Source organism: Episyrphus balteatus, chromosome 4 (assembly GCF_945859705.1).
Source record: "Episyrphus balteatus chromosome 4, idEpiBalt1.1, whole genome shotgun sequence".
Taxonomy (NCBI): Eukaryota; Metazoa; Arthropoda; class Insecta; order Diptera; family Syrphidae; genus Episyrphus; species Episyrphus balteatus.
The window spans coordinates 20,753,064-20,778,636 of NC_079137.1; the positions used below are offsets into that span (position 1 = coordinate 20,753,064).

The 25,573-nt window shown below is 32.6% G+C and overlaps 2 protein-coding genes across 2 annotated transcripts; both read left to right on the forward strand.

The window, feature by feature from the left end:
• Window positions 1-1,399: 1,399 nt before the first annotated feature.
• On the forward strand, window positions 1,400-4,448 carry LOC129918194 (uncharacterized). Its single transcript, XM_055998584.1, has 2 exons — window positions 1,400-3,931; window positions 4,018-4,448. The coding sequence occupies exon 1, from the start codon at window positions 1,400-1,402 to the stop codon at window positions 3,881-3,883; it is 2,484 nt and encodes an 827-aa protein (XP_055854559.1). The 3' UTR covers window positions 3,884-3,931; window positions 4,018-4,448.
• Window positions 4,449-4,488: 40 nt separating this feature from the next.
• Window positions 4,489-7,494, forward strand: LOC129918193 (uncharacterized). The gene is made up of 2 exons (XM_055998582.1): window positions 4,489-6,919; window positions 7,005-7,494. The coding sequence occupies exon 1, from the start codon at window positions 5,216-5,218 to the stop codon at window positions 6,869-6,871; it is 1,656 nt and encodes a 551-aa protein (XP_055854557.1). The 5' UTR covers window positions 4,489-5,215; the 3' UTR covers window positions 6,872-6,919; window positions 7,005-7,494.
• Window positions 7,495-25,573: the final 18,079 nt, after the last annotated feature.

A 25,573-nucleotide genomic window follows, 5' to 3' on the forward strand; every position in this document is an offset into this window, starting at 1 on the left:
CAACCAGCTTAATTCATATCATAACAAGATACAATTCACAATAGAAAACGAACACAACAATAGCCTTCCATATCTTGACTTATTAATACATCGAGAAAATAACCAAATAATATACAACTGGTATGCAAAAGAAACTGCATCAGGGCGAATGATTAATTTTCACTCAAATCAACCAACAAAACAAAAAATAAATACAGCGCAAAATTTTATCAACAAAGTCTTAGATCTGAGTGACAAGAGATTTGAAACAGACAATATAAGAAAAATAAAAACAATTCTAAAACTAAATGACTACCCAAACTACATTATCAATAACCTCTTTAAATCAAGAACAGAAAAATTAAAAACAAACCTAAACAATAACAACAACAATAATACAATAACAAAATCCAACAACAATACAAAAAAGTTTTTCTCGGTACCATATGTGCCCAAGCTCACTGACAACAGAAGCTTACATCAAATTATACAAAAAGAAAATATATCATTTGCACACAAATCAAATTTCACGCTCAAACCAATATTTACAAACACAAAATCAAAAATACAAAAACAACAACAACATAATGTAGTTTATGAAATTAAATGTAATGGAAAAAAGAATGAAAACTGTGATTTAGTATACATAGGACAAACTAAGAGAAATTTAGCAACGAGATTAGCGGAACACGAAGCTGATATAAGAAAACATAAAGAGACAACAGGGCTTTCACAGCACATAACAACAAGCGGACACACGGTGGACTTCAAAAATGTAACAATACTGGATAGAGAGCGCAAACTAAACACAAGATTAACTCTGGAGAGTCTTAGAATCCAACAACAAATAAAGAGAACAATGAACACAAAAGAAGACACCGATAGCATTAAACAAAGCTATGCTGTAGCAATTTAATTAAAGTACCTGATACCCAGCTGTGATATAAGTGTCATATTTGAATTTGTTAGTTTTATTTATTTATTTTTTGCTTGATTGTTCTTGCATTTATGTTTACATTTGTTTTTTTTTTATGTTCAATTTTGTGTCAGTGCCGTCTCCGGGATTTTTGCAATAGGAGCAGAAGGGAAGCAAATTATACATTATGTTTTAGAATAGTTAAATAAGAAAGAAAAAATATTTGAATGTATTAAATTATTAAATTGAACTTATACAAAATTATACCATCTAATAGATTGAATAAATACCCCTGATGAAGTAAGGAAGCACTTACGAAACGTTGGGAAAATAATGGGATAAATTTGTTTTTATTCGCATTTTCTTTATGTGGACCAAAACAGCCTAACAACAGTGGAATAATTACATTAAAAAATTGGTCAAATTTAACAAATAATATTAATTCATCGGAAGGCCCGCCGAATTTACCATCTTTATATATATTCAATCAACAACAAATTTACAATGAAGAACTTCTTTCAACACATCAAATTCAAATACGACATTGAAACATGTATCACACTGAAGCATTATAGCAAAGAAAAACAAAAGCTGGCAAAACAAAAACAAAGATTAATTTACCTACTTACCTGCAGAGACTATGGATTAACACCTAAACATCTTACCAATACTACAATAAAGTTAAGTCAACTCTTCACTACGCAAAGAATATTAAATCAAGTAAGCAAAATAGAACAAAAACTTCACACTAAAATTCTAAATCTAGAAATAACACAAACTAATCTGACCATTAAGACAATAGAAAAGAACATAATCCACACAAACAATAAAATCAAATCTATACTCAATGAATATGAATACAAAACATTTACCACCAAACAAACATATTTATTCAATTCCATCACAGCAAAAACAAAATTAACACATTCATCAAAAATTGATAAACTTAAAGAAAAATTAGTTAACCAAATTGGTATAACGTTTAACGAAGAATGGTTTGTCAATAAAACAGATATAGAGTTTCCGAACGAAGTAAAGTGGTTACTTTCATTGGGAAACAAATTCGCTTTACCCATCACTTCAACAAATTTCTCACCGATCCATATTATAGCCGACATTGAACAAGCTATCCAATCAATAGAAGATGATTCAGAAAAAGATGTTTCTAGATCGAAAATTGCTAATAAAATATCAGACTATAAAAGAAGATTTAAGAATACACAAAAAGAAAGGTTCATTTTAAAAGTACACAAAACAACAACACAATTTCTAAACAATCATAAAAACACCATTATAGTTACAAAAGCCGACAAAGGAAACAAAACGGTTATAATGTACAAAAAAGATTATTTTGATAAAATGAACACACTACTTGAAGACAAAAATACATACAAAACAATAAGAGTTGATCCAACACAAAAATTACAAGCAACAAACAACACACTAGTAAATGAATTGTTCAAAAATGAATACATTGACCGTTTCCAAAAAAACAAATTACATTGTTCAGCATCTATTGCTCCAAGACTATACGGTCTCCCAAAAATTCATAAACCAGGTCTTCCACTTCGTCCAATATCATCCTCAATGAACGTACCTTGTTACAGTCTGTCCAAATACATCGGAACAGTTATAAGAAACATCGTATCAGAAAACTATAACATAAAAAATTCGTTCCAACTCCAAGAGAAATTAAAAGATATAACTTTAGATGATGATGATGTTATGGTATCTTTTGATGTTATTTCTCTATTTACAAACATACCTACATATTTAGCCATAAAAAACATATTAAAAGAGTGGAACATAATAAAAGACCACACAAAAATACCGAAAACAAAATTCCTCAAACTTCTTGAATTTTGTCTAAGAGACAACAATTATTTTCAATTCGATGAAAAATTCTATTCCCAAACATACGGAATGCCGATGGGAAATCCGCTTTCTCCAACAGTAGCGGACATCATTCTTGACAATCTTCTCGATGACACCATTGAACATCTCAATAAAATAGGCATAAAAATGAAATTCATTGCAAAATATGTTGATGACATTTTTGCAATCATCAAATTAAAGGACATAGACACAATTCTCAACCAGCTTAATTCATATCATAACAAGATACAATTCACAATAGAAAACGAACACAACAATAGCCTTCCATATCTTGACTTATTAATACATCGAGAAAATAACCAAATAATATACAACTGGTATGCAAAAGAAACTGCATCAGGGCGAATGATTAATTTTCACTCAAATCAACCAACAAAACAAAAAATAAATACAGCGCAAAATTTTATCAACAAAGTCTTAGATCTGAGTGACAAGAGATTTGAAACAGACAATATAAGAAAAATAAAAACAATTCTAAAACTAAATGACTACCCAAACTACATTATCAATAACCTCTTTAAATCAAGAACAGAAAAATTAAAAACAAACCTAAACAATAACAACAACAATAATACAATAACAAAATCCAACAACAATACAAAAAAGTTTTTCTCGGTACCATATGTGCCCAAGCTCACTGACAACAGAAGCTTACATCAAATTATACAAAAAGAAAATATATCATTTGCACACAAATCAAATTTCACGCTCAAACCAATATTTACAAACACAAAATCAAAAATACAAAAACAACAACAACATAATGTAGTTTATGAAATTAAATGTAATGGAAAAAAGAATGAAAACTGTGATTTAGTATACATAGGACAAACTAAGAGAAATTTAGCAACGAGATTAGCGGAACACGAAGCTGATATAAGAAAACATAAAGAGACAACAGGGCTTTCACAGCACATAACAACAAGCGGACACACGGTGGACTTCAAAAATGTAACAATACTGGATAGAGAGCGCAAACTAAACACAAGATTAACTCTGGAGAGTCTTAGAATCCAACAACAAATAAAGAGAACAATGAACACAAAAGAAGACACCGATAGCATTAAACAAAGCTATGCTGTAGCAATTTAATTAAAGTACCTGATACCCAGCTGTGATATAAGTGTCATATTTGAATTTGTTAGTTTTATTTATTTATTTTTTGCTTGATTGTTCTTGCATTTATGTTTACATTTGTTTTTTTTTTATGTTCAATTTTGTGTCAGTGCCGTCTCCGGGATTTTTGCAATAGGAGCAGAAGGGAAGCAAATTATACATTATGTTTTAGAATAGTTAAATAAGAAAGAAAAAATATTTGAATGTATTAAATTATTAAATTGAACTTATACAAAATTATACCATCTAATAGATTGAATAAATACCCCTGATGAAGTAAGGAAGCACTTACGAAACGTTGGGAAAATAATGGGATAAATTTGTTTTTATTCGCATTTTCTTTATGTGGACCAAAACAGCCTAACAACAGTGGAATAATTACATTAAAAAATTGGTCAAATTTAACAAATAATATTAATTCATCGGAAGGCCCGCCGAATTTACCATCTTTATATATATTCAATCAACAACAAATTTACAATGAAGAACTTCTTTCAACACATCAAATTCAAATACGACATTGAAACATGTATCACACTGAAGCATTATAGCAAAGAAAAACAAAAGCTGGCAAAACAAAAACAAAGATTAATTTACCTACTTACCTGCAGAGACTATGGATTAACACCTAAACATCTTACCAATACTACAATAAAGTTAAGTCAACTCTTCACTACGCAAAGAATATTAAATCAAGTAAGCAAAATAGAACAAAAACTTCACACTAAAATTCTAAATCTAGAAATAACACAAACTAATCTGACCATTAAGACAATAGAAAAGAACATAATCCACACAAACAATAAAATCAAATCTATACTCAATGAATATGAATACAAAACATTTACCACCAAACAAACATATTTATTCAATTCCATCACAGCAAAAACAAAATTAACACATTCATCAAAAATTGATAAACTTAAAGAAAAATTAGTTAACCAAATTGGTATAACGTTTAACGAAGAATGGTTTGTCAATAAAACAGATATAGAGTTTCCGAACGAAGTAAAGTGGTTACTTTCATTGGGAAACAAATTCGCTTTACCCATCACTTCAACAAATTTCTCACCGATCCATATTATAGCCGACATTGAACAAGCTATCCAATCAATAGAAGATGATTCAGAAAAAGATGTTTCTAGATCGAAAATTGCTAATAAAATATCAGACTATAAAAGAAGATTTAAGAATACACAAAAAGAAAGGTTCATTTTAAAAGTACACAAAACAACAACACAATTTCTAAACAATCATAAAAACACCATTATAGTTACAAAAGCCGACAAAGGAAACAAAACGGTTATAATGTACAAAAAAGATTATTTTGATAAAATGAACACACTACTTGAAGACAAAAATACATACAAAACAATAAGAGTTGATCCAACACAAAAATTACAAGCAACAAACAACACACTAGTAAATGAATTGTTCAAAAATGAATACATTGACCGTTTCCAAAAAAACAAATTACATTGTTCAGCATCTATTGCTCCAAGACTATACGGTCTCCCAAAAATTCATAAACCAGGTCTTCCACTTCGTCCAATATCATCCTCAATGAACGTACCTTGTTACAGTCTGTCCAAATACATCGGAACAGTTATAAGAAACATCGTATCAGAAAACTATAACATAAAAAATTCGTTCCAACTCCAAGAGAAATTAAAAGATATAACTTTAGATGATGATGATGTTATGGTATCTTTTGATGTTATTTCTCTATTTACAAACATACCTACATATTTAGCCATAAAAAACATATTAAAAGAGTGGAACATAATAAAAGACCACACAAAAATACCGAAAACAAAATTCCTCAAACTTCTTGAATTTTGTCTAAGAGACAACAATTATTTTCAATTCGATGAAAAATTCTATTCCCAAACATACGGAATGCCGATGGGAAATCCGCTTTCTCCAACAGTAGCGGACATCATTCTTGACAATCTTCTCGATGACACCATTGAACATCTCAATAAAATAGGCATAAAAATGAAATTCATTGCAAAATATGTTGATGACATTTTTGCAATCATCAAATTAAAGGACATAGACACAATTCTCAACCAGCTTAATTCATATCATAACAAGATACAATTCACAATAGAAAACGAACACAACAATAGCCTTCCATATCTTGACTTATTAATACATCGAGAAAATAACCAAATAATATACAACTGGTATGCAAAAGAAACTGCATCAGGGCGAATGATTAATTTTCACTCAAATCAACCAACAAAACAAAAAATAAATACAGCGCAAAATTTTATCAACAAAGTCTTAGATCTGAGTGACAAGAGATTTGAAACAGACAATATAAGAAAAATAAAAACAATTCTAAAACTAAATGACTACCCAAACTACATTATCAATAACCTCTTTAAATCAAGAACAGAAAAATTAAAAACAAACCTAAACAATAACAACAACAATAATACAATAACAAAATCCAACAACAATACAAAAAAGTTTTTCTCGGTACCATATGTGCCCAAGCTCACTGACAACAGAAGCTTACATCAAATTATACAAAAAGAAAATATATCATTTGCACACAAATCAAATTTCACGCTCAAACCAATATTTACAAACACAAAATCAAAAATACAAAAACAACAACAACATAATGTAGTTTATGAAATTAAATGTAATGGAAAAAAGAATGAAAACTGTGATTTAGTATACATAGGACAAACTAAGAGAAATTTAGCAACGAGATTAGCGGAACACGAAGCTGATATAAGAAAACATAAAGAGACAACAGGGCTTTCACAGCACATAACAACAAGCGGACACACGGTGGACTTCAAAAATGTAACAATACTGGATAGAGAGCGCAAACTAAACACAAGATTAACTCTGGAGAGTCTTAGAATCCAACAACAAATAAAGAGAACAATGAACACAAAAGAAGACACCGATAGCATTAAACAAAGCTATGCTGTAGCAATTTAATTAAAGTACCTGATACCCAGCTGTGATATAAGTGTCATATTTGAATTTGTTAGTTTTATTTATTTATTTTTTGCTTGATTGTTCTTGCATTTATGTTTACATTTGTTTTTTTTTATGTTCAATTTTGTGTCAGTGCCGTCTCCGGGATTTTTGCAATAGGAGCAGAAGGGAAGCAAATTATACATTATGTTTTAGAATAGTTAAATAAGAAAGAAAAAATATTTGAATGTATTAAATTATTAAATTGAACTTATACAAAATTATACCATCTAATAGATTGAATAAATACCCCTGATGAAGTAAGGAAGCACTTACGAAACGTTGGGAAAATAATGGGATAAATTTGTTTTTATTCGCATTTTCTTTATGTGGACCAAAACAGCCTAACAACAGTGGAATAGTTCTAATTGTTGTTGAATTTTCGTTGCCATAGACCATTGGGATCTCCACATTTCTGTATTTCAGGACTTGATTACCTATATCCAAAATGATTCCATGGTCCTTCATGAAGTCGATCCCAATGATGCACTCGTCACATATATCTGCCACCAAAAACACATGCGAAAACTCTAGTTCTGCCATACGGATCGTTAGACGAACTTCACCGTACACAATTGCTGCTTCTCCTGTGGCGGTCTTCAGACGGTAGCTGTTGGTGTTATGTAGCCATGTCATCTTCACCAAGTCTCTTCGTACAATAGAGGCGGTGGCACCGGTGTCAATTGTAGCCACGTGTTGTTTGTTGTTTATGGTCGCCTCCACTGTCAGACTTTTGTTGTCTCGTTTAGTCTGTGAGACTTGAATTGTGGTTCTGGGGCCATCGATACCAGAAACCAGCTTCTGCCCCTCGAAGTTGGTTCTTACTCGTTTTCCCGAGTGGGAATCAAGCTGAGCATGAGTGTTGGTTGTATCGCTTACCTGTTGTTGGGCAATATTCCTGTTTCCACAGTGTTGGCAAGCAGTTCTTCTTGGTGGCAATCTGCACTGCCGCTGGAGATGTCCTGTCTTGTTACAGTTCCAGCATCGAGCAGCTCCGTCTCGCTGGTTTCTTTGGAATGCGAGTTTTTGACAAGAGCATTCCTCCACTGCAACTTCTCTTACCCGATGAACGCCTTGAGAAGCCTGTTCTGCTGCTTCCATAGTTAGTGCGAACGCTAATGCTTCAGGAAGAGAACGTTTTCCAGCTGTTCGAATCGCTCGCTGAAGATTTATATCAGATACAGCACGAACAAAGGCTTCTGTCGCAAACTGATTGATAATGTCGTCTCCTGCTGTCGGATATGCCAGATGAGTTAACCTTTCAATATCAGCTTGGAGTTGTTGCAGAGTTTCTCCTCTTTTCTGGACTCTTGTATTGAGTTGGACCCGGAAAACTTCTTGCATATGGCCATCTCCAAAGCGTTTTTCAATTACCTGGACAAGAGCGTTAAAGTTGCCATTCTTCTCTGGTGGTAGAGTTTGTAATAACTCAGCAGCAGGACCTCTAAGAGCAAGAGTCAGCGCTATACATTTGTCTTCGTCATCCCAGCCATTGGTTGTGGCAGCTGCCTCAAACTGTTTCTTGTAGATTGCCCAAGAACTTTGTCCATCAAAGGTTGGTGGATGCATTTCTTTCTTCTTTGGATACTCACCAGAACTTTCTCGGATCTTAATTTTTCTAACTTTATCAAGTTCTTCGGTTATACTTTGCATTTTAACTTCTATTTTTTCAAATTTGTCATCCACTTTATCGAATTTTCCTTCTACTTGCTCGAGTTTTTCTTCAACTTTCTCAATTTTTTCTTGAGATTGTTTTGCAACGTCTTTTATGGAAGCATCAAGAGCAACAAACTTGTTCTCGATCGTATCAAGCTTACCTTCGATGTTCTTTTGCTGTGCTTCCATTTTTTCGAGAACACTACTCTGTTGTTTTTCTAATTGTTCTCTCTGTTCCTTGCGTTGTGTCTCAATTTGTTCTTTCTGTTCTTCAAATTTTGCAAGGAGAACAGCCATCATCGATGACATTTCGGAACTAGTACTTACTTGTTCTTCTACTAGTGCAATTTCGAATTGAAATGTATCCAAATTTTCGTCCTTCTGGGTTAAATAATCCTGCAGACGAATAATGAGGTCATTTTTCGATCCAGCAGTAGGAAGACCTCGTTTAGTTAATTCCGTCTTAAGCTCAGACAAACTTAACTGATTTAATGTTTTACCCATTTTAATTTTTAAATCGCGAGCACTTTTACTTATTTCAAAATGTTTTACACTTTGTTTATTTTTAAAACACACGCGCACTTATTATTTTACTAGCGAAATTATCTGATTCGCACAATTAAATAAGTTTTATTCCACTTTTCTGACACCAATGTAAAGTTTTATTCCGGGTTCACAATAAAACTTATTTCATTTATTTAATTTCCACTTATCTTTCCGTTCAAATAACAACACACTTTATTTCAACTCAATTTACTTTTATTATTCGCTCAAACAAACACACTTTTAAATCACTTTATTTACTACTAACAATTTCCAACACTTTATTTCACTTCGTACTGCACTCTTTCACTTTATAAATCAAACTGTCCCGGTCGGTGTCCACGCTGCCCTTTTATACCTGAATTCCGAAGTTCGAGAATGTCTTCGAAGGTTCTCGTCTTTGCTTCTCGAAACTTCCTTTCCAAGAGGGGGCGCTTTATACTTCCAGTCCAGTGGGATATTTTGGGATATTCAGCAGTCGAGGGAATTTCTTATGGATGTGTTCAGAGGGTAGTTTCTTAATTACTAAAGGTCAGTTCACATTTCTACCTTTTCAGTAGTAGGTAGTGTTTTCAGACTTTTATCTTAAAAGTAGTTCGGTAATTCATCATTATAGTATTATCACCACGATTTCTCCTTCGACTTTGTGTTCATACACAAAAAGTTGCAAGTGTGTGAGTGCAACCTCGTTTTCCGTGTTTTGAGGTCGGAGTGTCTTTTCTGAGCACGGTGTTCTTGCTTGAATCCCTTAGTGCCAGTTGTACAAACGTGGATCAGCCTTGGTTCAGGAGTTTAACCCACCGATTTCGGCGGATTAGCTGCGGGTCAACTTCGGTTCAAGCATGAATATGGCTATTTCTACATATATGGACCTTGAATCGGTGCTAAACTTCAGCCTTGCTACCAATTTCAGAAGATAAAAGCTGCTGATCCACGGATTAAATATTTGTACAACTGGCCCTTAGGGCTTAACTACATTGGCTCAAAAAGTGAAAAAGTATAAAAGTGAAAATTTTCAAAACCCATTTTTGTATACTTTTTCGGCCTGAAAAATTAAAACAAATATTGCAGAAAGCTTATTTTTTGGTCTAATAAACAATTTGTATACTCTTTTTCACAAAACAATTGCGCTAGCCAGAAAAAAAATATTTTCACTTTTGCACTTTTTCAAAAAGTGGTGTATGTAGTTAAGCCTTAAATCTAACCAAAAATAAAGTGCAAGGAAAATTAGATAGCATAGTACGTACATACAGTGAATTTGCAAATAAGAAGACAATCACACACAATTTCCACCATAAATTATATCTCGAGTATCCTAAGAATAAGAAGTACAGGAATGGGTGTATATCACTTTTAAAGTGTAGGATAGCGTGGAAAAAAACTCAAAAATAAATCCAACGCTGTCATTCGAGCCATTCTGTTGCACAGTACACATAAAAAGGTAATAGTAGTAGTAGCAGTAGTAGTAAGTGTGATTTTTATTTACATTTATAAGAAGTAATTACATAGTTTGGTATAAAATTTTTCACAAAAGAGCATTGGCATGTGCCGTCAGCCGAAAAAGAGAGCTTTTAAAATTTCTTAATACAAAGTATGAATTGGTTTTACGTAAAGTTTACATTAATAAAGGCTTAACTACATTCACTTTTTGATTTCAAAAAGTGAAAAAGTGAAAAATACACACATACTACTAGCGACATCTTGATACGAAAATGAGTATCAAAATTGTGTTTAAAGCTTTAAGATTATCTGTCATTTGTGAAAAAAAAAATTGTGCAGTTATTTGTTTTTGTCTTGTGAGTTGTGAGTACTAACAATTTTTATTTCATTTCTTAAGATTTCATTATTTTTATTTTATAATTTCTTTAAAATATGTGGGCATAAAGAAACTTCATCATTCAACTGTGTGCATTCATTTCCGTTGGTCATCTAGCTCATCGCCGCTGCTGGGAAAGAAAACAACAACCAAACCAAAGAGTCCACTTTTCCGAGAAGCATCACGACATGGTGTTTTCCAACTTTAATAGGATTTTATTATTGCGCTCTTCATGCAAACATAAATATTGGAAATAAAGACCATTTGCTGGGTGATGGTGTGGTCCAGTATGATAGGCTTTAAGTATAGATTATTATTGGAGTAGGAGATTGTGATTGGTGGTGGTGTTGCGGTGCCCGAGAATTTTCTTTTTGGAGGTTACCATCGAGCTTATACCGTCTCCTCAGTCGGTGGAAAAGCAACAAAACAAAAAAGAAATTAAAGTGAAATGAGCAATTATTATGTATCCTTTTTTAACCAAGGAAAAATTTTAAATTAAAAACATGAGTTTCGGGTTTCATTTATTGTACTATACCGATTGTATCAAGTTATGTTGTAGGGCTACAGCTTCCAAGGCTATAGAAATGATACATATTTGTACATCAAATCAAAAAGGGAAACCTTTTGAAATTACAACAAACCTTTTGGATTGGAATTTGTTTGGAATTTAAGAATTTTTGCTGAAAATTTTTTTTGTTTACAAAAAATCATCTGTCAAAAAAAGGCATGTTCATTGAAAATTATCCTTTGCAACGCCATCTAGCAATCATGTTCTTAAGTTGTTGGTTTGCATGTGTTGGTGTTTTCAAAAAGTGAAAAAGTAAAAGTTAAAAATGTTTTAACTTTCACTTTTGTTTTTCTGAGATGAAAGATAGAATTTTGCAGTGTGTTGGTGAAAGACAAAACATTTTTTCACTTTTGTACTTTTTGAAGTTGAATGTAGTTAAGCCTTAACAAGTAGATAAACTAATAAAAAAATAAAAAAAAAGGAATTATATGAATACAAAATTAAAGGCAGGATCAAAAAGCTTCATTTATGATTTGATTTCGATATTTATAGGCAGTTTTGATGTAGCAGTAAAAAAGTGTCCAATTATCGCCATTTAGTATACCCTGAATTTCATCTCCAGTAAGAGTATTTTTTCTCCAGATTGATCTTCTGATTGAGTTGAAGGTAATATATTCCGAACTGACATTGGTCATCAAATTGTCAAAACATGACAAATTGGCAACCAATGTCAGCTACCGAATTCTTAATTGTTTAAATTACCGACGAAAAACGCAAAAAACCGATAAACCACGACGCACACCACTAATTTTTAACAAATATTGACCATTTTCCGCGTTGAAACACGAAGAAAATTTGTTATTTTTCAATTTATAATTTTTTCAAATGACATTTTATAAATTAAAACAAAAACAAATTTCCTGATTACTGCGATTGAAAAATAAAAATTAAAGGGCGACCTGACAGATTGGTGCCCATTTTTGACAAACAAATTTTGACAACGTTCGGACCCATTGACCTGCTATATATGGACCTGATAGTCGTTCGACTTTTCCATACACAAATTGACAAAAAATTGATTCAACTTCTTTCTAGATCTACTAGCGGTATAACTTTAGACGGCGAAAAAAAGAAATTTTTAACGAGTGACATCGGTTGTCGAAAGGTAGTGCTTTCTCTGTTTTTCTTTATTTGTTCCTTTCGCACTTCGCAAAACGTAAACAAACATGGCGGTGTGGCTTTTTTCTTCTGTTTTTTTTTTTTTATTTATCTCGTTTTAGTGGTGTAAAACTTTAAATAAATTAATATTTTATGAACAACATAATAAAAAAAAGTGTTTCAAAAACAATATAAAGTAATTTTTATATTTTTCGTTTCTTGATTTTTTATTTTTCAATTTGTGTTTACATTTTTTGATGAACAAAACAAACTACAATTATGGCGGTGTGGCTTTTTTTTTGCTTGTTTTAGTTTAAATTATTTCGTTTTAGTGGTTAAGTGCTTAAAATATATAAATACAAAAATATTTGAATAATAAATAATAAACAAAAGTGTTTGGAAATGAATATTAAATTGTTTTTATATTTTTCGTTTGTTATTTTTTTTTTTAATTTTTAAAGCCTGGTACGCTGCTCGCGCTAAATTTTAGCTCCCATACAAATTATCGAAAAATTTTATCTGAGCTAAAATGGATCCCATACAAATTATCGATAACTTGTATGGGAATTTTATCTCAGCTAAAATTTAGCGCGAGCAGCGTACCAGGCTTAAATGCGAATATTGCATTTATTCTCCGCTTTTGCTTAGGGTGCTAGTATCGGCAAGAAACAAGTGGAACCAACCTTAGCTGACTTCTAGCAGTCCATATGTATTAAGTCAATGTTCGGACCCTTCAAGCAAACGAGTCCGACCTCGGTCCGAATCCGCTCCGCTTCAGGCGGAGCTGAGTCCGACTTTGACTCAGATACGGGTCTGAAGGCGGCTCAAATTAGTATGGAAATTATAATCACCTCGGAGCCGATTTTATATGTATTGGTTTTTTCACCACGATTTCTCCTTCGACTTTGTGTTCATACACAAAAAGTTGCAAGTGCGAGAGTGCAACCCCGTTTTTCTCGGTCGGGGGTCGGAGTGTCTTTTCTGAACTCCGTTTTCTTGCTTGAAGGGGAAGATATTGGCTGTGTTCCTTTGGGCTCAGGGCTCAGCAAAGTACTTTTTAGTACTTATGAATTCATCCAAAGACATTTTTTCTATAGAAGAAATGGATTTGAATACAACCAGAAGTACTTATAAGTATATAGCAGCTATTACCTTATTATGTGTACTGTGATTCTGGTGTGTGATAGAATGGGTGCGTTCACGTACGCACAGATACCCTATCCAAGATACCTAAGTATCCGCTACGTTTGTGAACACGAATCATCTGTTCTTCAAATCTCCCATAAGATACACGAGAATCCAGAAATTTTTAGGATACCTTTAAATTTTTTTGCTTGTCAACACATGTTTACCATCAGCTGAGATTTTATATGGGATTACAACAACACAAAGGTATCCGGATACACTTGGATCGGTACGTGAACGCACCCAATTAAACCAAAGTAATTCAAATTCAAAAACTCTTTAAAATCATTCTTTAACACAGTTGCAAAAACTTTTATAGAATTAAATAGTGAGAAAATAAGTCTTAGTTAATAAACAACAAATAAAACAATAAAAACAATAATGTATTGCTGTGTAAAATTGAAAAATTGTGCAAAAGATATTTTTATAAACCATTCAAAGACCCTTTCCTTTCACATGTGAATACACTTTATTTGCAACATAAATGTATGTAAAGTGAATTTATTCATGTAATTAGATTATCGTAGAATAATTAAGAATTGGTTTCTGGTAGAATTAAGTCATAAATATAATAAAATTTGTTAAAATAAAAGTGTCCTTTTTTCTTGGATTTTTTCAATCCACAGCTGTCAAATTGAAAATCTCACAAACAGGGGTGTATTTATTTTTGTTTGGGATGGTAAGGCGCTACAACCGCCGGGCGCCCTTATGTGAAATTATTCTTTCCATTTGCTATTTTTTTCTCGCTAGCGCAAGTTTAATGTGAGAAAGAGTATATAAATTGTTTTTTAGATAAAAAAAATGAGCTTTTTTTTAAGTTTTCCATCCAGAAATATGTTTGAAAATTTTCACATAAGTACTTTTACACTTTTAAGCTAATGTAGTTAATGCTTTGATGCCAATATTTGATATTTTTTATTTAAAAAAAAAACCATAAATAACGTGTTTCATAAAAAATATAAATTTTCAAGTAGATAAAACGTTGCCCCTTGCGAACAATGCGAACAACCATCGTAATGCACTCCGTCCCTGGTTCAATGCATATGGGTTTGTGTAACTAAAACTACTTTGTATAAATGAAAAAAATGCCGCACTGGTTTCTTCAAACACCCATTCCTATACTTCTTATTCTTAGCGAGTATTCAATTCGTTAGGTATGTAGCATATTTTCGATTTGATTCAGCTCCCCGAGTCGGATCGTATCGACAAATCCGGATTCAATTCAATCCAGGTTTATATATATTTGGGTATATGTTTGTCTATGGGTAAGTCTGCTTCTACAGGAAGACGCAAAGTTCAAGGTGCACATAAGAGCAAGAAAGAAAGAAAGTTCGTTAAATAAGGATGGGAGATTTTCTACCCTGTGAGTCTGTGGTCGAATATTTTGAGACTCATTTTGAAGTGCCTCTTTGATCTTGTTCTTTTTTTGCTGTTTTGCTTTACTTGATTTCATCGGTCGAAGAGTTCGCTTCATCCGATGTATATTTGGGTGTATAGTAATTTTTTTTTAATGTATTTAAATGTATTAAAGCTGAAACACAATCACGCTTTAGGGCGTCGCTTCGTTGCGTTACGTTGAGAAATCCTCAAAGCGCGCTTCTGTCACTTTGACTTTGAACAGCTGATTGCAACATAAAATCTGCTGTCAAATAAAAAAAACACAGTCACTCACAAAATTATTGGGACAAGGTTTATCTTGATTTAATTGTGGAAAAATGAAAAAGGATATTAATGTGTTTAAAAAATGCATAGAAATTTGTTTATTCTTTAATCCTATAGTTATAAAAACAAAACCAATCAAAATATATTGTTTTTAACAAAAAACACACATAGTTTTGCAATAATTTATTTTTTTTTATTCACATTTGGCGCAATAATAATGTGGGTGACTGTAACTATGTCTGATAAATGTCAGAAAGCAAGCAAAAGTTCAGTCTGGTTGAACTTTTGCTCGCTTTCTTACGTTTCTTTACGTTTGTCAAAAAAAGCGTACGTAAGAAAAGCGTCATTGTGGGAGGTTATACAGATTTCGTATGGTTGAACTTTTGGCAGTTGTCAAAATCGACGGCAAAGCGTGATTGTGTTACAGCTTTTAAAGCTGAAACACAATCACGCTTTGCCAGACGCGACATCGCGTTACGTTGATAAATCCTCAAAGCGCGCTTCTGTCACTTTGACTTCGAACAGCTGATTGAAACAAAAAATCTGCTGTCAAATTAAAAAAAAAACACAGTCACTCATAAAATTATTGAGCCAAGTCTTTATCTTGATTTAATTGTGGAAAAATGAAAAAGGATATTAATGTGTTTAAAAAATGCATAGAAATTTGTTTATTCTTTAATCCTATAGTAATAAAAACAAAACCAATCAAAATAAATTGTTTTTAACAATAAAACTCAGTCTACAACATCATTAAATTATTTTTGTTTTTAATACGTAAATTGTTTTGATTTAAAATATCTCGATGTCGTTTTTTTGTGCAAAATCTATATAGAGAAAATAAAAAACACACCTAGGTTTGCAATAATTTATTTTTTTTTATTCACATTTGGCGGAATAATAATGTGGGTGACTGTAACTATGTCTCATAAATGTCAGAAAGCGAGGAAAAGATCAGTCTGGTTGAACTTTTGCTCGCTTTCTTACGTTTCCTTACGTTTGGCAAAAAAAGCGTACGTAAGAAAAGCGTCATTGTGGGAGATTACACAGATTTCGTATGGTTGAACTTTTGGCAGTTGTCAAAATCGACGGCAAAGCGTGATTGTGTTTCAGCTTTTACTACTTCTTACCACCACGTCGTTTAGAAGCAGACTTACAATTTTTTTTTATGGTACAAAAAACGTTTGTGTACATATTCACCAGCCCTGAATTGACATTCGGTGGAAGTTCCCCATATTCATAATAAGGGCTCTTCAAGCAAACGAGTCCGAGCTCGGTCCGAATCGGCTCCCACGCACGTGAGTCCAACCTCGACTACGAAACGGGTCCCACGGTGGCTCAAATAAGTATGGAAATTATAATCACCGCGGAGCCGATTTTATATGTATTGGTATTTTCACCACTATTTCTCCTTCCAATTTGTGTTCATACACAAAAAGTTGCAAGTGTGTGAGTGCAACCTCGTTTTTCGCGTTTTGAGGTCGGAGTGTCTTTTCTGAGCTCGTTTTTCATGCTTGAAGAAAGGGAACTTCCAGCAAAAGTCATTTCTTGGCTGGTGAAGATGTAAACAAACGTTTTTTGTACTGAATAAAGGCTTGGCCAAACCGGAGGGTATGCGGTAGAGGTACGGGTAGCGGTAACGATATTTGTATGAAAAAAATTCCACATCTGAACGTTGATATGTCAGTTTGGAATTTTGTTCATACAAGTACCGTTACCTCTACCCGTACCGCTACCGCATACCCTCCGGTGTGGCCAAGCCTTAATAGCGTTTTTGTTGTAAAACTGGCCCTAAGAATAAAGACAAGTACAAAATTTTGTTCGTTTCCCTTCAAACAAGAAAACGGAGTTCTATTTGATGTCACCATTTGGACACGCCGTTTTACTCACACATTTTATCATTGTGAAAATTTCGAAAATTTTTTGCATTGTCTCGCGTGTTATGGCTCGCCATATAATAATTTTTATAACAATAAATTTTAGAATCCTGTTAAGTGTTAACAAATTGGAATATTTCTACCAAAAATAAAGGTACGCATTGTTGAAATGTAGCTTAGCAATTTTCGAACTATCCACCAACATTTAACAGCTACTATTAAGCCCTAACTACAATAACCTAAAAAGTGAAAAAGTGGGAAATATACAAAACGTCGGTCTCATAAGAAAACCTCGTAACTCCACTTTTTTTCAAAAATGACTTTTGAATGCCATTCTTTAGAAAATATGTCAGGAAAATTTGGGGTCATTTCGAAAACTCTAAATAGACTTAAATTCAAATTTTGCACAGCGCGTTTCTTCCCAATTACTCTGTTGTTTGTTTACTCTTTGGTCCCTCCTGTAAAATTTTGATTTTGGGAGTTACGAGGTTTTCTCATGAGACCGACGAAAAGTAATTTTTTTTTATTTCTTCCTAGCACTATTTACTTTTGGAAAAAACTACAAAAATTGTTTCTTAAAACAAAAAATAAGCTTTCTGCATCTGCATTTGAATTTTGTGCTCAGAAAAATTATCACAAAATGAATTTGAATATTTTCACTTTTTGACTTTTTGCAAAAAGTAGTCGTTGTAGTTATACCTTTATTCGATAATTTGTCGAATTACATGAAAGATCAAACACCAATCCAGCCGCTGGCCAGTATTAAATAGGTTTGAAGTACAAAATGTGTATTTATAAAGAATTTACAAATTTAAGTAACGTTGCTATACGATTGCTTAACTTACAGCCCTATTCTGGGCAACTTCACTGATGCCTCACAAATCACAATAACCTCATAACTCGAGTTGAACTCGATTTTGTGACTTTTTCGTATTCTAACGAAAACCTCACAGTCACAAGAACCTCATAAGGTGTGGTGAGTTTGATTTTGTGAGGTTTTTCGAATTCTGGGATACCCTCAAAACTTGTGAGCCTCATAAAAATTGTTAAAATTGTGATCTCCTTCAGAGCAGGTCACTACTCACAAATTACTAGAGTTTTGATATTTTTTGTTTCCATAAATATTTTGGGAACAATTTTAAGTTTTGTTTTTATTTTTGATTTAACAAAAATTGAAATAGATTTTGTTTTGTTGCATCTTATTGTAGAAAAAAATCAAAATCAATAACCAATAACCAATTCCAAGAAGACACCCCAACTAACAATTTTACTTCCACAAGGGTCTAACGAAGCTGTTTCGATTTTAGAAATATTGCTTGTATACGACCATAGAGAAGCCCTTTTGGCCCACCCGAGAAGCTTGATAGGCTTTAGAAGAGTCATATGCAAGTTGATTAGAGAGACTCAAAACATGTGTTTAATGCCTTATAGAAACAAGCAACATTCAAGATTTAAAAATCTGTATTACTGCTACAGGCTTTTAATTTTATTTAGAAGCTCGGAGCAGACTTGTGGAAGCATTGTGAAAGTCTAAACGAGGTATATCCCAAATAGAATAAAGAAAAAAAAATATTTTTTTTTCATTTTTTTTTTGTGTACCTATTACATTTTATTTTTTCATTTTCTTCTTTGTTTTCCATCCAGACAAGTTTTGCTTCTGAAATTAAATTTCCAAACACAATTATTTTAAGAAAAAAACTTCTACTTACTTGACGCATTTTGCTGGATTTGAACCTCGTACATCCTGATTGAAAGTCCGGTACCTTAACCATCGAGCTACCCAGGTATATAATAAAAGAGTTTCAAATTTGGACTAGTTGAAACCAGAACTTTCTAAGGGCTTCGACTTAATTCCTGATGAGTTTCACCATCTTAAAGAATATGGTGACCATTTGTGTTTTTTTTTTCAAAGTTATTATTTTTGGTTAGGTATTTTCTGATTTTTTTTTTTATCTTGTAAAAAATTATTTAATAAAGACTTAATAATATTATATTCTGATTGTGAAATCTTATCATTATTGAGAAGATGAAAGAGAATAACTTTTTACTCAAGAACAATTTTTCTGGAGCAGAAAAAAATATCTGAAAAATTCGGTTTTTTTAGACTTTAGAGGTTTCACCCGGATGCCGTCAACTTGCATTTTTCCGAAGCAGAAAAAAATTTTTAATTTTTTTGGGCTTTTGGCTTTTTCTTAAAAATAAGAGAATTAACTTTGTTTTGAACTTAGATAAAAAATCTAAAATGTCCATCACTATTTTATATTTAAATAAGTGGAGAAGATTAAAATCTTGTTTTCCTTTCTTCTCTACTTACTCGAATATGAACTCCAAATTGGTCAGTAAACCATTTTTAATATCACTATTTTAAACCAATTACCGATATGAAAAGATTCACTTTTTTATTTATTTCTTTATAACAATGAATAAAAAAACCTAAAATGGTCACCATAATGGCACTTATCCAAATATTTCTTATTCTCATGAGTTTGCCTGACAGTTTAAAAAATTTAGCTTGTACTCACTTTCACAGGGCTTCTAGAAATAAAATTAGTTCGCTTAGGCAAACTTATAAAATTAAATGCTTTTTACAATGTTTTGCTTGTACTTAAAGGATCTCTACAAATATAAATAAATGTCCCCTAACTTCGCTAAGGCAAATATATAAAACTAAAAGCTTTTCGCGCATGCGCCTGAAATTGAACTTCTTTTTTCTCATACAGAGATACAAAATAAACATTTATGTAAGTCGTTATTATTTGAAAGTAATATAAAACATACTTTGTAATATTATCAATCAAAAACAATGATTCAACAATTTTTTAAATCAAATATTAAAATGCAGTAACTATAACACATCTATTTTGTGGAATATTTGTTTAAAAAGGCAAAACCGTTTAACTGCGGTTTATTTGAAATTCAACGTAATGTTTTTTTTTATTTAATGAATATCACGACTCATATACTATTGACATAATTTCGGTTATATAGAATTATAATAATAAATGCATTTAAGGCAATTGTATAAGTTGTAGGTACTTCTACCATACTTAAATACATACCTAAGTCATTTTTGAGTCTAATAATTTTCGAATTGGATAAAAAAAATACAAAGCATTCATAAAGATTTTGTAAGCAGTTCTAATACAATTTCTTTTGCAAAGCCATTTAAAAGAAGTAAGTTATTGGCTTTTATTTCTTGTGCTTCTACAATGGAATTTCATGTGGCCGTATTGAAATTTAAACGAAATGTTTACATTAATGCTTGTAGAAATTTTTAGATTCCACTTGCACTAGGTTTCTAGGAAGCGGTTAACGAAAGTTAAGCCTCGAAAGTTTGAATTTTCGATTCACAAACTAAATACAAGCCCTGTAGAGATAATAGCTGCAAGAAATTAAAAATCTTAACCTCGTGGAAGTAAAATTGTTAGTTGGGACCCTAAGCACCTTCAAAGATTTTTGTGGAGTTTCTACATAGGAATCCATCAACAGCAAAAATGACTTGCACATGACCGTAAACTTGCGGTGATAGTTTATGTTTTTTTGGCGTCTTCGTTGGCAATAATATTGTGAGCGACACTCTCGAGGGCCAAAACTCTGTTGAAGGTCTACAACTCTAGCATTTTGTCTACGTTGTAATGATTGATATTGCCTTCCATGTATCTCTGCAGACATTCGGTTGCCAAGTCAAGCTGCTTGCGTGTTGTATCCAGCGAATAGAGCATATTGAATACATGTCGTGCCTTTCGGGAATTGATTATATTTCCTTGGAAGAATGTATATATCGAAAATATATGAAAAAATAGTAGATTTTTATTTATATTCAAAATGTGTTGTTTTTTTTTATCTGAGTTGTTCTGACAAATCAGCTGGCTGTCAAAATAAAAACTCACCTCTTCTTTGGTGAATTTGCTGTGAGGTTTCTTATGAGGTTTTTCGCAGAATACCAAATTGTGACAACCTCATAAGAAACCTCACAAAAATAACCTCACAAAAAATTGTGACTTGTGAGCATCACAACTCCAGAATAGCCCTGTTAAACGCCATTCACCGCGTTTAGAGCTTGCTTAGAGCCATTTTAAGATTGATTTGACCACATATGAATTATTACTAAGATCGTGAGCTCAGTATCATGTTATTAATTTATCTAGGGTGTGGGATGAAGACTTCATTTTGGTTTGAAATGGAATTATTCCCTAAAAGGAGCTTGAATTTTAAATTCAAATCAAAGAATTAAAGAATGTTAAAAAAAATTAAAATGGTTAGTATAAATGAAAAAAATCAATGCTCTCTCTCTTTGCTCTGTGCATTTTATTAAGGAATCCGACGAAAGTAAACTCATCGTCAACAACCTAATCTGTTTTGTTTTTTGCGCAGTCAAGGTCATAGAGGAAGGAATACCTAGAGAGCCGACTCGTACCCCCCTTACCTAAAACACCCGCAAATTTAATTTCAGATAATCTCTCTTATTTTTCTCTTGTTTTCCTATCTGTGAATACGTGTGAAAAGTACAACATTGTATATATATAGAAATATATATACAATGAGTACAATTCGTTTAATACCTTCCTTTCACCAGTAGATGTCCTCACAAATTTTGAATTTAAACCTGATTTTGGTTTGTACATGAACTTGAATACATTGTATATATATTCTTATAGTACACGGAGAAAACATAACGCCAGGGATAACTTTACTTCTAGTATATTTAATCAGAATAAAGTTGAATATACTAGAAATAAAGTTAAATATACCAGAAGCATAGTCATCCCTGCCTTATTTTTTCTCTGTGTACTCTCATGAAGTAGAATTTTCTATTTTGCGTCGCCACCGCTGGGATCGCTAGTTTATTTTATGTTTGAACCTTATGCAGAAAATTGAAGTGCAGATCTACCAAAAGATGTCGCTAAAGTATTTTCATGGATTGATAATACTATAGAAATATATATACAATGTTGAATAGCTCAAATAGCTCACTCCAGACACCCACCTTTCAATAAATATGTACAGAAATAAAAAAAAAAAGGTTCGTGTTTTGAATTTATTATATTATTTTTTTATGAATTTATTTCCTACTGAGCACTTAAATTGTTTTTAATTGTTTTGAGCTCAACTCCACAGTTGAATGTGTTGGTGCCATTTAAAATGCACGGGAAAACTACCACATATAAGCACTGTGGAGTTTTTCCTCTCATTGCAGCTTGTAGGCTGGAAGAGAAAAACCAACCGAAGTCGCGTTTCCTCTATGGTCAAGGTTAAGAATTTTTGTTTACAAAAATACATACCCTCAAGTTGTCAAAAACCACGTGATGTTTCTAAAATGCAATAGTATTTTGTACTAGATTAGTCAATTCCCCTTCATTTTTTGACACAACTATCGTTTAGTTAATCATCTGTGGAAATTCGATTATAAATACAAATTCAAGCAACGTTGCTTAAAGACGAATTAAATATTTCAGAAAGCTTAACTAAACAACCTTTGAGAACCAATTTAAGCAAATCTAATAAATACCGCTGAAAATGTGTATTTATAAAGAATTTACACATTTAAGCAACGTTGCTTAACGATTGCTTAACTTAAACTCCGTTCACCACGTTTAGAGCTTGCTTAGAGCCATTTTAAGGCCTTGTGTGAATTGCGTTAAATAGTTTAAATCTGTGTTAGTTTTTTGATACTATTGAGGTGAACAAAAAAATTTAGATAAAAAATTTATTGTTTAAAATTTTTTTTGCCTTTTTTCTGCGACGATACTCCTTTTTAATAAAAAAAAAAACGAAACAAAACCATCTGCAAAAAAAATTTAACTCAAATTTAACCAGGTCCCAGAGCCCAATAAATTTTTAATAGCTGAAAATTCTTTATTCACCTCAATAGTGTCAAAAATTTTACACTGTGTTAACTATTTAACGCAATTCACACACGGCCTAAGAATGATTTGACCACATACGAATTATTACTAAGATCGTGAGCTCAGTATCATGCTATTATTTAGTTAATTCCCCCTCATTTTTTGACACAACAATCGTTTAGTTTATCATCTGTGGGAATTCGATTATAAATACAAATTTAAGCAACGTTGCTTAAAGACGAATTAAATACTTAAGCAAGCTTAACTAAATAACCTTTAAGAGCCAATTTAAGCAAATCTATTAAATATTGCTGTGTATATTTATTCCTATAGTACTCTCATGAAGCAGAATTTTATGTTTTGCGTCGCCACCGCTGGGATCGCTAGTTTATTTTATATTTGAACCTAAATTGATAGTACTATAGAACTATATATACAATGGGTATAATGCGTTTAATACCTTTCTTTCACCAGTAGATGTCCTCACAAACAGGTTTGTGCTTTGAATTAAAACATGATTTTTGTTTGTGTATGAACTTGAAGAGCTTAACCTTTCAAGCAAACAAGTCCGACCTCGGTCCGAATCCGCTCCGCCTCAGGCGGAACTGAGTCCGACTTCGGCTCGGAAACGGGTCCGAAGGAGGCTCAAATTAGTATGGAAATTATAATCACCGCGGAGCCGATTTTATATGTATTGGTTTTTTCACCACGATTTCTCCTTCGACTTTGTGTTTATACACAAAAAGTTACAAGTGTGTGAGTGCAACCCCGTTTTTCTCGGTCGGAGGTCGGAATGTCTTTTCTGAACTCCGTTTTCTTGCTTGAAGGGAAATAGGTCACTCCAGACACCCACCTTTCAATAAATATGTACGGAAATAAAAATAAAGGTTCGTGTTTTGAATTTATTATTATTATTTTATGAAATAATTCGTCTTATTGGGCACTTAAATTGTTTTGAGCAAAACTTCACAGTTGAATGTGTCGGTGCCATTTAAAATGCATGGTAAAACTACCACATATAAGCACTGTGGAGTTTTTTCTCTCATTGCAGCTCGTAGGGTGGAAGAGAAAAACCCCGAAGTCACGTCTCTAGGTATTCCTTTCTCTATGCTCGGGCATGTTTTGGGCTCCGTTTTCTCGGAATGGAGATATTTACCACACCAATACATATGCAATCGGCTCCGCGGTGATTATAATTTCCATACCAATTTGAGCCGCGGCAGTGGAGCCCGACTAACTTCGGAGCCGATTCGGACTCCTTTGCTTGAAAGGTTGCTACTAACAGCTGTGCGAAATTCAACTTCAAGCAAGAAAACTGAGTTCGGAAAAGACACTCCGACCTCAAAACGAGAAAAACGGGGTTGCACTCACACACTTGCAACTTTTTGTGTATGAACACAAAGTCGAAGGAGAAATCAGCGTGAAAAAACCAATTCATATAAAATCGGCTCCGTGGTGATTATAATTGAATCATTTATTTTCAAAACATGATAAGTCCACTTTTTTTCAAAATTCGTGTTTTTGACTAAATTGTTACTCTAGAGCCAGAACTATAATTGTTGTATCGTCGGATGAAAACGGAGGGGAACAGCGCTCGCAACCGCACTCGACGGATGAAAACTTGTCGAAAATACAAAGAAAACAACAATAATTGACAGTAGATTCCGACTCCATCCGCCAATTATGGTTCTGGCTTAGGGATAACCACGTCTATCTTCAAAATAATGAAGTATCTACTGCAACTATATCCGATTTTACAGCTAAGCGAAATGTTTTTTTCAATATATAAGTTCAAGTGACCTCAACTCCAAAAATTTATAAAGCGTTTCGACCAGGTACGACAGTGGGCTCATCAGTTAGATCTGTCGTACCCTTACTAAGACGCTTTATTTTGGTCGATGTTTACCGACACTATATAAAACTCACAGCGAAACGCTTTATAAATTTTTGGAGTTGAGGTCACTTGAACTTATATTGAATTATATTCAATCACTCCACTTAAAATAAAAATAATTTTAATAATTTTTTATTATTTTTGTTATTTTTTTTCTTCGTTATGAAATGTTTTTTTAGTATCAAAAACAGGATAAGTCCCGGACTTATCATCTTTTGAAAATAAACAACAGCTTTTTTATGTGTAATTGCTATATTAAGCTACTGGCTGAAAATCTTAAGTTTAAAGCGGCTTTAAAGTTAAAGAAGCTCTCCGGATATTATATTTTAATCTCAAATATAACTTTGTGATAGACTGGGGATGAAAGCAAAATTGTGTACCCATTTTAAAACTAATTTCACATCCGTTTATTTTCAAAGTGTGTTTTTTTGTTTATCTATATATATTTTGTGCAAAAAAACGACATCGAGATTTTTGAAATCAAAACAATTTACGTGTTAAAAACAACAAAAACTTTATCT